At 39.6% G+C, this 12,604-nt stretch overlaps 1 protein-coding gene across 1 annotated transcript in view; it reads left to right on the plus strand.

Moving 5' to 3' along the window:
* The window catches only part of nrg2a (neuregulin 2a), a 127,108-nt gene that overhangs the window by 70,669 nt on the left and 43,835 nt on the right, over positions 1–12,604 (plus strand). The window contains exons 3-4 of the mRNA XM_036588342.1: positions 1,682–1,844; positions 2,365–2,483. Coding sequence (XP_036444235.1) covers positions 1,682–1,844; positions 2,365–2,483 — 282 coding nt within the window. The remainder of the gene's footprint in view (positions 1–1,681; positions 1,845–2,364; positions 2,484–12,604) is intronic.

Genomic DNA, 12,604 nt, shown 5'->3' on the forward strand with positions numbered 1-12,604 from the left:
TCTGTGCTGACCCCGTCCAGGCCCTGAAGGGGCACTTAGCGTGCGCTCTGCTTCCTCTCGTGACAGCAGGGCACGGCAGCAGCAGCGTGGTAACGGAGTAGAGCCCCGTCTGGGCATGCGGCAATTGAATGGACACATGTAGCGGCCTCGCCCCACTTCAGCTCTTTTTGACTCAGTAAACAGCGGGCTTTACTCCTTTCCTTCCTGTTAGCCTCAGTTTGTTAGCATTTGTTTTGTTAGCCTCTGGATGTTGTGTTTTATTATGGCATGGCAAGTTGTAATGTTTGTGCATTACTTTCTTAATTCTTATTAGCCTCTGTTGGTTAGCATTTGTACTGTTAGCCTCTGGTAAGCAGGTTTTTTTTAGATGTGAGATACTTTTCAGATGTAATGTTTCACTCCAAAATGTATATCAAACACTAAATTACTTCACGCAAGAAACATTTTCATATATTGGCCATTCATTGACCATTTATTATGGCATGGCAAGCTGTAATGTCAGTGTTTTGCTGCTTCACTTTAGCCACTGTTTGTTAGCATTTGTCATGTTAGCTTCGGTTTATTGTGTTTTTTATTCCATGCTAACTGCAAAGATTACAAAGGAGGAGACAGGCCACTGGGGAAAGTTTGTAATGCTCAACGTGTCTTTTCATGGACAAATCCCACCCTTCAATGAAGACCCAATCAGCAGGTTACATCGCAAGTGTAACACTCAAAACTGAAGGCCACCTGCCCTCTGTTATGAGTATGAATAAGGACTTTGATGGCAAGCTGTGATGAATCTGTAATGTCTGTGTGTTACTTCTTTACTTCTTGTTAGCCTTTGTTTATAAACATTTGTTTTGTTTGCCTGTGATTGTTGTGTTTTGTTATAGCATGGCAAGCTGTAACATCAGTGCCTTGCTTCTTTACTTCTTGTTAGTCTCTGTGTGTTAGCATTTGCTCTGTCAGCCTCAGGTTGTTTTTTTCTGTGCATATGTGTATTGTCTAAGATCTAATGTCAGTCGAGTTCATTTCACTTCTAAGCTTGTTTCTCTTTTACATAATGGCTGAAGACATGTTGAAGACAGGCAAAATCTATCCTCCCATATCACAATTACTGAGAAAGCATTAGTAAAATCAACGGGATTCCCCCTAAACCACAGTCAGACATCTTTTACTCAAAGCTGTCTGACTGTGGTTTGGATAAGTTCTGAATTTTTTAGGAGTAAAATGTAACAGGTATTTTATATCCGTGCTAGCTATGATCTGCAACTGAAATTACTCAGCACAAAAGAAATTGTTTTAGTCTTGCCACTTATGAAATGTGACTCACATTCATTGAATGAGTAACAGAAGCATCAAGTGTAATTATGTGACCATGTTCAGACACACTGTCTGGCTTAAGCCATGTCCAGGCAAAAAGGTGGAGGGAACAGCAGGCTGCACAGGCCTCAGCTCAAAAGCAAATGCACTGGCTGCAAAGGTTCCAGAGAATTCACTGTTGGACCCGTAGCAATACAGTCGCATGCTGCCAGTGTCTCTGGTGACATCATCTGGCCAGCTGAGAGATCTGGTGGCTGGCTTTCCTTTCTTTTGTAATACTACATCATCATCTGTGTCCTGCCACAAATAATAAATTGCATTTGCACTAGTACCAACGTAGCATCTATAATGTGACTTTCTGTCTCTCTTCCTCTAGGTGCTCCTACGCTGAAGCCTATGAGGAGCCCAGTGCTGGTCGAGGAGGGAAGCAGGCTAACAATGAAGTGCGAAGCCTCGGGTACCCCTCCCCTTTCCTATAAGTGGTACAAAGATGGCACTGTTCTGAAAAAGAGCAAAGAAGTCAAGATCAAAGGAAGCAAGTAAGTCAATGCAATTAGCGATGTGTGCAGTAGTCTCTTGGATTCTGAAGGTTATACATATAGATTAAAAATGCAGTGCAGGTATAGGTACTTTATACCGATCTCTGCAACAGGGAAAACAAAAATCCTCATGAATTTTTTGAAGTAAAACCATCATACAAATGCAAGTGGTTTCGGTGTGAGCCTTTCTAATAGATGATACGAGCAAGCTGAAATGAGGGACATGGGTGAGTTGCATTCTTATAGAGCGTTCCACATCATAAGGCATTATTGGTCATGTTCGTCACTAAAATCACTGCTAGGCTGGATTGCAGCCATATAATGGCCATCTACAATATAAAGCGGTACATTATGATCCTTTTGAGTCTCCTTGAGAAAGCTCTGTTTTGATCTCTAGTCTAGTGTTGCTAGGTTTGGACTGACGTCCATGTTGTTGGGCTCAGGCCATCTAGAGGATTTCACTTCAGTTTTTCCACAAGTCATCGTAAAGTCCCATGACTCCTCTGTCTCTCTCTTACAGGAAAAACTCCAAGATCCAGATTGCCAGCGCCAGGCTAGAGGACTCTGGGAATTACATGTGTGTGGTGGAGAACGAAGGGGGAAGCAGCAACAGCACAAGCACCGTTCATGTCCAAAGCAGTAAGTAGTGGACAAGTTAAACCATCGCTTTATGATAATTATTAAATTCTGTGGTTCTCTGTCTGTTTTTTAAGCACAGCCTGCTACCTGAGGGAAATATCTGTTTTGCTGCTGTCATTGAAACATAGAGTATGAAGCCCCAATTCACCTGCTGATATCTTCAGGCGTTTGTTTCCATTTTTTACTTCATGCTCTGCACTGCCAAAAGAAACAGTGTTATACGGTGAAAATCTTCATGCTGAGTGCATTTTTGAAGGATTTAAGAGTTTGGCCTCACCTCACTGGAGCTTCATTAGACTGTAATCTGGCTAGAGGGACATTTCCTCATTGTTTGTTACTAGACAGCATGTTTTTGGCTGCCCAAAATTTTGTTCACTACTGGAAAGGACTGTATAAGCTTTGAACTTTTTTGGTTATGAACATCTTGTTCTGACACCATCATAATTGTTTTTTGTTTTTTTTTTTGAAAAGTAGCTCAGGAATCTTCCACAGCCTCCATCAGAATTACCACTTTCCTAGAGCCTTGCTAACAGTCAAAGTTAGTTACTTGACCACTGTAAGGCTTCATTATAATAATGCAAGCCAACTAGTCCAATTTGGTTATTATACATAAAGATGGCATATTGGTGTTGTGGGATGTCGGTATTCAACAGAAAATACTAGAATGCCTATAGAAGGGGAAAAAAAATCCGGTCCAATCCCGTAACATGCAGCCAGAAGACATGCCACTCACTCACACTGTGTGATAGAATGTTGTTAGCTGTGTTTTTCTTCCTATGGATGATAGAGTGTTTGAGTGGTTTGAGGATGGTCCTTTAGGTGGTCATACTAAGTGAAGTGCTTCTATTAAAATTAGCTCATTTTAAAGCTTTTTTTTAAGAACAGGCTATAAAAGAAAAAAATGGGAGCGGTTGATACTCAAGGTTTCCATATCAGTATTGGGTGTGGTGTTGGCCAAGTCGCATGTTTCTGGTGTATTCTAATATTGAAATACACATTAAATATGTCATTTCCATTTATAGATTTTTATAATCAACCAATAAATGCTTAAATCTAATGCATTTCCTACATTGTAAATAATAGGACAGTCCAAGAGCTGAAAGCTTGACAGTTTTTTTCTTAGAAGCCTAACTTTACCTTACATAAGCAGTCTTCACCTGAACTCAGAAATTCTTTATGTTTGAAGAGGATTCCCCTGCAGTTTATTTGCAACATAAACCTCCTTAGACCTATTTAACATTCTTTTTTATAAATACAGATGATGCCATAGACAGCAAGAATATTTCTTAAGGACACAATTTTTTTCCATGGACAATAGAACAAAATGTGGTTCATTGAAAGTTTAAAAACTGCACTGAATTTGAGGCATAGACATTTTCTAAAAATAGAAGAATAGCTCCTAAAATGTAACAGCACTTTCTCTGAAACTACTGCTAACTAGTGGCACAACACAGAGGAATTCAAACAAGCTTTTCATCAAGGCACACACTACAGAGCAAATCAAAACAACCACTATTGCATCAGTAATACTAAACTACCTCTTTCATTATGTGATCTAGGCTGTCAGAAGTGTTCAGTGTCCAGTGACTTTTACATTAGATATTTAGATACCAAGCTCACAATGAGTGGCTAACAGTAGCAGACTAGCTAGATGGGTATCACTCATTACACTGTCTTGTATTCAAGTCGTATTACCTAACATGCTAAATTATAGTGAGCATTTTGACCTGAGCCCACTGACTCAATTTTCAACAAAAAACACATGAATCATCAAATAATATTAATTACATTAAGTAAACTACATAACCAAACTAATGTCACCAAGGTTTGAAGAAAATTATAAAGTAAAACACCACTTTTAATGCCGACCAACTATATACGGTTCCCCTATAATAGCAGTTAGGTTTTCGAGATCTGAGCTGGAATGCCATGCCACTTATTCCACTATTGCACAGTTTATATTGTATGTTTTTTATCACAGAATTACAGGCAGTCTACAGACTGGTCTCTGTCCTGATTTCTCCACCATTGGCTAGAGAAGTTTGCACAAAGTGAGCACATCCTGTCTAAATGTAGAACATGCTACCACAGAGGCAGTAATCTTTGATTCATAGAGGTTATAGAGTTCTTGTGTGGAGAGCCATGGAGTGATCTGACTCTGTCTGTTGTGCTAACAACTTAGCTAGGTGCCAAGGTGTTGTCTGTGGTGGGCATGTATGAACTGAAACAGTTTCTTTTTTAAGATACGGTTGTCTGCCATGATAATGCACTGTTGCCTCTGCTCACCTCTTGTACTGAAGTTGTTTGAGCAGGAAACATTCTACCTCTTTCTGACAGACACCTTGGCTGCCATGTTGGTTTGATGGAGTTTTGCCATGGGCACACCTGTTTGTTTCCCATGAGGTGTATATTAAGCTATTTAAAGCTATTGCCGAATCATGCAACCTCAGGTTGCTCAGTGAGATCTCTTGGTACCATGTGAGTATGTTTCCTTTTGACTTTTGAGAGATGTACTTGAAGACTCACTTTTTTCTTGGTCTACCACACAGTCACAGGTCGTGCCCTGTCTAAGCAGTACCAGTTGCAGGGCCGATTAAGTTGCCTTATGGAAACGGATTAGCAGTCTTGGTCCAGGTGCACACCTACTTCACCAACAGTTGGGAAACCTCCTGGGCTTTCTTTCAGGCTGCCCCTGTCTAGGATATCTGTGCAGATGCTAGTTGTGCTACTTCTTCACCTCTGTGAAGGTTTAGTGCCTCTATTTTGTCTTCTCTTGTACAATATGGGTGTGTACACTGTACACACTTAAAAAAAGGTGCCAACACGAGTTCTTTGAACAATGCCATAGAAGAACCACGTTTAGTTTCCTGAAGAACATGTCAATGGATTATTTCTTTTAAAAAACAATTGTTTGTAAAAGAGATGTGTAAGCGTGAAGAACCTTTTTAAAGTTAAAAGAACCTGAACATGATGCAAAGGTTCTATACCAATTAAAGTTTTTTTTCCATAAACTGTACATCCAAGCCAAGAACAAGAAAGGGGTTGTCCTCTGAGTGGATGTGGGCAGAGGTGGGTAGATTAGCCTACAACCATACTCATTTCAGTGAAACAATGACTGGAGTAGAATAAAAGTAGCTGCAAGTAGGAGTGAAATATATCAGGTAATAAAAAGTTATGAGATGCCTGGAAATGTGTAAAACCTCTTAGTACATCCACCACCTATCAGCATAGAAACTGAAGTTTGATAGGTGCTATTCTTCTGTTTTTTGTGCTATTTTTGGTCTACAATGAATTTCAAAAGTGTGTCTGCAACAGCAAAGCTGGCCAAGAGCTTTCATCAATATGACAGAATAAAGTTTAGCCCAGAAAAAACTAAAAACTTATACGAATTGTGTAAAATGGTACGTAAAAAAATAATGTATGAACGTAATCTAATTATGCCACACATTTCCTTTCAATCCTGTTTTCTTTGTATATAGACCTCAACATAGTTTAGTTGTTAATGGAACAAAATTGAAACAATTTATTTGCCTTTCAGTGAATGGAAGTTTCTTTAAATCAAAGTTAATTCATATAATTGATTGGAATGTGATTAATTATCTGTGAATCAGTTATTTAAAGACAATGCATTTCATTTATTTAACCCCTGAAAGTACTGTGCTTATTACAGCCTACGGCTTACTATTCAGTAACTACGTGGACAAAAATGCGAACTGCCAGAGTTATTCTGAGGTTACTGAAGTGTGTAATAAATGTTTGGGATTTCTGCAGTAATATAATGGAAAGTAAAAGTATTATCATTTTAATTACACGTCAATACGTCAAGAAATATTATTAATATACTACAAATCCATCAAAATGATATGAAAATGCATATAATGGGGTAAATGTAACTAGTTACTACCCCCCTCTAGGGGTGGGCCATCTCATAGTCACTTAGCTGCTATCACCCAAAGACTTGCTTCAAAAGGGTTTAAGCTAATGAGGTGAAATTGTTATTTTACCTGTGCTTTGCCTGGCTTAAATGTGAAACAGAAGGTTGCCTTCGGACACCAGGCAGAGCGCTTAGTGATACTTAAGTGCTGGAATTTCTAGGGGCTTATGAGTTTTATCTGATGGGCTGATTTTGGCCTGAGTGAGCACATGTGGTTTTATATTATGTCTGGTATCAGCAGGCTGGGTGGCTGCTCTTGCAGAGAGATTTCATGTTCCGGTGAGGGTTGAAGGCTATGGTTCCTACCACAACAATGGCAGAAAATCCAAATAAACCAGTCAGTGTTAGTGTGTGTGTGGGTGCGAGTGTGTGTGCACGTGTGTATTTATGTAGGGCTTTCCTCACATCTGTAAGTGCGTAGTTGGCTGCTTTTCCACAGTGAGGTTACCCCAGGTATCTGTTACCCCAGGTGAGGCTGACAGTGTGTAAGCACCTTCTCTTGCCTGTGCTGTCATGTGTACAGAATGAAGTATTGCTGTAGCAGGCAGATACTGTGTGTGTGTGTTTGTGTGTGTGTGTGTGTGTGTGGGTGTGTGTGTGTGTTTTCATGCATTTCAGGGCAAAAATGTCTGATTTTGTGGTGAAACCAGAGAAAAACAGGGCTAACCTCCAAAGTTAGGGCCAATAAAATGATCCTGATTTTGTCAAGTGCTTTTTAGAAAAGCTTCATTGTTTAAAAATCTGAAAAAAGGCATCACTGTTTGGTTATCGATTTTAGGGCTAAGGTTAGGGTTAGGCTTAGATAACTGGATATAGGTACCCACATAAAACACTGTACAAAAGTCAGAGACTACCATTCAGTATTTAATTTAAGTGAAACTGGCCGTTCATTTTCCTCCATCAAGAAAACATTTATTAGAAATTACACAGAAGCGTCAACAGCTAAATATAATCTGTTTTTCATTATTTTGTATGTCCACCCTTTGCCTTCATTACAGCTTCCATTCCTCCATTCTGAGACTTTCTGAGGCTTTCCGTATTTTACAGATTACGGGATAAAGCCGGGATATTTCTCACACCTCCACACCTCTTAGAAGTTAGTTTCATTTCAGCGTCTTTGTTTGATTTGCAAATTGTCTTCTTTTTTGTTTATTTCTTTTTCCCAAGTTTTTGTGAAGTTATTTTGTGTCTAATCTCCTCAGAAGTATCTCCTGAAGAATGAATAACTTGTACCTGATGGCTTTTAATAGGAAATAAAATAAATCAAGCCACTTTTGCACAGTACTCTATATAATGTTTAGGGGACATATGTAACACCTCACATTCTGACTTTAAAAAAAACAAGTCTGCGTGCATGTGCATACATGTGCGTGTGTGTGAATGAGCATGATAGATTTTGCCTAGGCTGTGTCTTATAATGCCTTGACCCCACCTCCTTCACCTGCCCACCGCAGGTAGGCAGGAGGCTTGTTTTTGAGGCATTATAAACTGACGGACATATACACACGCACACAGCTGATCACATGAAAGCACACACAGTTTGTCTTTAATACTGGGCGTTCTAAAATGAGCCCCTATTGTGATTTTTTTACAGGCCACAAAGTCAGTCACACATTTCCACAATAACAAGACAATTCATAGAAAACACTAAAACAGTGCAAAATTATATGGCAAGAACGTCATCAAGCCATGAAAGGAGCCATGCTATCTATCTTAGGAGTGGCTGCATATAAGACACAGCCTAGGCAAAATCTATCATGCTCATTCACACAGATGCACATGTATGCACATGCACGCAGACTTGTTTTTTTAAAGTCAGGATGTGAGGTGTTACATATGTCCCCTAAACATTATATAGAGTACTGTGCAAAAGTGGCTTGATTTATTTTATTTCCTGTTAAAAGCCATCAGGTACAAGTTATTCATTCTTCAGAAGATACTTCCGAGGAGATTAGACACAAAATAACTTCACAAAAACTTGGGAAAAAGAAATAAACAAAAAAGGAGACAATTTGCAAATCAAATAAAGACGCTGAAATGAAACTAACTTCTAAGAGGTGTGGAGGTGTGAGAAATATCCCGGCTTTATCCCGTAATCTGTAAAATACGGAAAGCCTCAGAAAGTCTCAGAATGGAGGAATGGAAGCTGTAATGAAGGCAAAGGGTGGACATACAAAATAATGAAAAACAGATTATATTTAGCTGTTGACGCTTCTGTGTAATTTCTAATAAATGTTTTCTTGATGGAGGAAAATGAATGGCCAGTTTCACTTAAATTAAATACTGAATGGTAGTCTCTGACTTTTGTACAGTGTTTTATGTGGGTACCTATATCCAGTTGTCTAAGCCTAACCCTAACCTTAGCCCTAAAATTGATAACCAAAAAGCGATGCCTTTTTTCAGATTTTTAAACAATGAAACAAGAAGCTTTTCTAAAAAGCACTTGACAAAATCAGGATCATTTTGTTGGCCCTAACTTTGGAGGTTAGCCCTGTTTTTCTCTGGTTTCACCACAAAATCAAGGCACACCCCCACTGCCTCTCAGCCATACAAAAACTACACCTGCAGAAAGGAGCCACTAAGCAAAGGAGCCAATACTGAGGCAGTCAGGAGCTCACCAGTGGCCTAGGGTTAATATAACAGCTCAGGAAATACCTTGAACTGACAGTGTATGATAAAATGTTTAACCAGCTTACCCCAGCCAACCATGGGGGTTGGGGGGACACATGGGGGTGAATACAAGAAGCAAGAAGCATTCTTATCATTTGCGTTTCTCTCCTGTTCTGCTGAACAGTGAGGAGGGAGAAGCCTTAATGTATTCGACACACTGACTTGGTTGATTTCCATCCTAAGGTCATCAGTGAAATGGCTACTGCTGTGCGAGAGGCTGCAGTGCTGGGAGGCTGCTGCTGCAGCATGGAGCCGCAGTGCCATCTGAGGATGTGAGCCTGCCTGAGAGAGAGAGAGAGAGAGAGAGAGAGAGAGAGAGAGAGAGAGAGAGAGAGAGAGACAGAAAGAAAGAGAGACAGAAAGAAAGAGAGTATTAGAGAGAAGCAGAAGAACGAAGTGAGAGAGAGGGAAAGAAATGAGGGAGGCAGAGAATTATATGACAGAGAGAGACAGAGAACAGAGAGAGAGATGAAAAAGTGAGAATTGAGAAAACAGAGTAAGAATGAGAGATAGAAAGAGTACTGGAAAGGAGCAGAAAAACAAAGAGAGAGAGAGAAAGATAGAGAGAAATGAGGGAGGCAAAGAATTATACATGAGGCAGAGAAAGAGAGGGAGAAAAGAAGCAAACAGAAAGAGAGAGAATTGGGGGAAACAGAAAAGAATGACAGAATTATGAGAGAAATAAAGAGAGAGAGAGAGAGAGAGAGAGCTAGGAAAAACAAAGAAAGAGACAGGTAATTATGTGAAAGAGAGAGAGAGAGAGAGACATAAAGAAGAAGAGACCCAGCTGTTTTGCAGAGGCAGATGCTTCACACCCATTTCATAATGCAGCTGTAGATCGCTTAGATGGCTTATAGCCAATCACATGCGTCCTTGTGCCCAAACAGCCAATCACAGTTTGTGTCTGATTTTTATCAGCACTTGTGCTGTCAGCATGATACACAAAATCAGACTTTATCATTACACAGCATGTTCCTTAGACCTTCTCCGACCTTTAGAAGTCAAGAGTATTCACCATAGATTTGCTGCACTATTTCAATATAATTTTACAGTTACATGATTACATGGTTTCTGTTTTGTTGGGTTCAGGCCTTTTTTAGGCCTTTTTCCTGTTTGTTTTGATGACAGTAAATAAAATCACATGGCAGATATCTATAGGATATGTTTTCTGCAAAACACTATTGTATACACAATAACTTTTCATCAAATTCCATTCAGATTATTCCCTCTATTTGGTAACATATTAATGAAATTGATCGAAAGTTCAGAAACTGCATGTTCAAAGACCGCTGTGTGTGTGTGTGTGTGTGTGTGTGTGTACATCAAGACCAGGGAAAGCATGGCTCAACCTCATCACCCTCCACAGCCTGCTGCATGGTGGTCCTGCACGTATGAGTACGTGTTTGCATGTGCATGCACACGCGTGTGTGTGTTTAAGGTGATTGTGTTTTCTTTAGAGGTGGTTGGGACAAAGGTCACTAAAAGGAAAAAGCTTGACGAGGGTCATGTCTCAGGGGTATGTGCATGTCAATGGTGGAGAAGCTGAAGCCATTTAACCCTTAGAAGTTGTGCTTTCCACTGGCAATAGCAAAAGCTATCATTTTTCACTCATGGAAACCATTGAAAGAGTTGATTCTAAACTTTTAATCTATACCGTATTGTGCTTATAGAAAGGAAAAGAGATATTTTACTATGATTTCAGTTTGATGCAAAGTTATTGTTGAGCTTACAGTTTTGTTCTGTGTAAAAAGAAACTATTCTTTATATTTTTGCCTTGTTTTTGTCAAAATCTGAAACACAGATTGAAAGCTGTCTATGCTGATGGTAAATCCAATGAAAATGCAATGCATTATACAACAACTATGTAATTAATAGTGTTATTACGTTCAATGTTACACTATGTAAGATTTGAGGAATTGGAGACCACTCTGGTGGAAGTGTGTAATTGCACACAATTACATTTTGAAGAAGATTTTGTAGTTTGTGCTTCGGACCCCTTCCCCAAGCAGATGAATCTGATTGCAAACATGTTCAAAGAGTATTTAAAGTGACCTCAGTCAAAACCTGGTGAAGGACATGTCTTCTGAGGATGTAAGGGAATAATCTACTGTTGTCATCATATATTCAGTAGAATAATGCTGATTTTGAATTTGAGACCTAAACATCAAGCCAAACCTTCTTTCTGAGCCTGTGTGTGATGTTACTGTGTAAAGATGTGTGATGTGATTCAAAAAATCTCAACACCTCTGTCTTTTAAATGACTATTTCAGGCTATACAGGCTGACTCCCAGCAGCACACAAACTTCATGTTTTATCATGCTTTTTCCCCTGACTCAGTAATGCTAGAAAAGATCATACATACTGCAGTTTTAAATAGTTTAAACAATTATTTAAATAGTATAGCAAAACAACAATAATAATCCTAAACCTTTAAGGGCTTAACAGTCAGAAAAGACAGGTGTATTTGTTGCTAGGCACTTTATTTTACCGAAACACAGCCCCACTCTCCTGCTGTGCCTGTTTATTCATTATTCCATGGTGGCCTGGAGGCTGAAACTAAAATGGGAAGGTTGCACAGAATATGCAAAAAACATCCACACCCTCGTCATAAGTTGCTAACAATTTCACATTTCAAAAGCAAAAGTAATCGTCCAGAAAATTACAAAGAACGCATCCTGCAATAATGTAAAACGCTTTCTCATGCAAGGGTGGAGCAGATTTGTCTTCATAAGAAATGGGCCAATCGTGCCATCACGTTGCATTTGCATCAGATCCTTGGCCCAGCCAAGTCATGAGGATTTCAAAACAGTCTTCTCTAATTGATATAACCTGTTGTCTGAATCCTCTGATGACACTGAACTGCTCTGACTTTGCTGAGCATTGAGGCCACGGCGCCGTCCTTAGCCCGGCCCTGCCCTGCCCTGATGCCTATCTTGTTGGATCCGGAGCGTTTAGAGAGCGTTTGGCGTGGGCTTCATGCTCCACTGGAGTCACGACTCGTGTTTCCCCGCGGGCTCTGAGACTGTCAGCCCACTTTCTGCAGGGGTCAGTCTCTGGCAACATTCACTACTCACAGCTATAAACCTTGAGCTCCACATACTTTTAGTGCTTTTTTACTTTCATTGGTTGGCTTTATCTGTGCTGTTTTTCAGTTTTGTCTTTTTCATATCTGAAGGAGTTTTGTGTTTGGTTTAAATGTTTGTTTTGTTCTGGCTGCAGAGGTGCATGTGATATCCTTTTATTTTTCATTTTTGCTTCAAGGATCTACTGATCGTAAATATACCTGTCCTTACTTGCCGAACAACTCTTAGAAGTCTAGAGTTATTATTGCTGATTTGTTAAAATATTTAAATGTTATTACACACTCTCAGAAAGAAAAGGTACAAAACCGTCACTGGAGCAGGAACCCTTTTGTCACTGGTGAGGTACCCTCAATGGTACATCTCAGTACCTTTAGTCAGGGAACATGATTGTAAGATAATCCGTTGAAATTATGTTTTCTAAGTTGTATTGGCTC

This window comes from Colossoma macropomum, unplaced genomic scaffold (assembly GCF_904425465.1).
Source record: "Colossoma macropomum unplaced genomic scaffold, Colossoma_macropomum, whole genome shotgun sequence".
Lineage (NCBI taxonomy): Eukaryota > Metazoa > Chordata > Actinopteri > Characiformes > Serrasalmidae > Colossoma > Colossoma macropomum.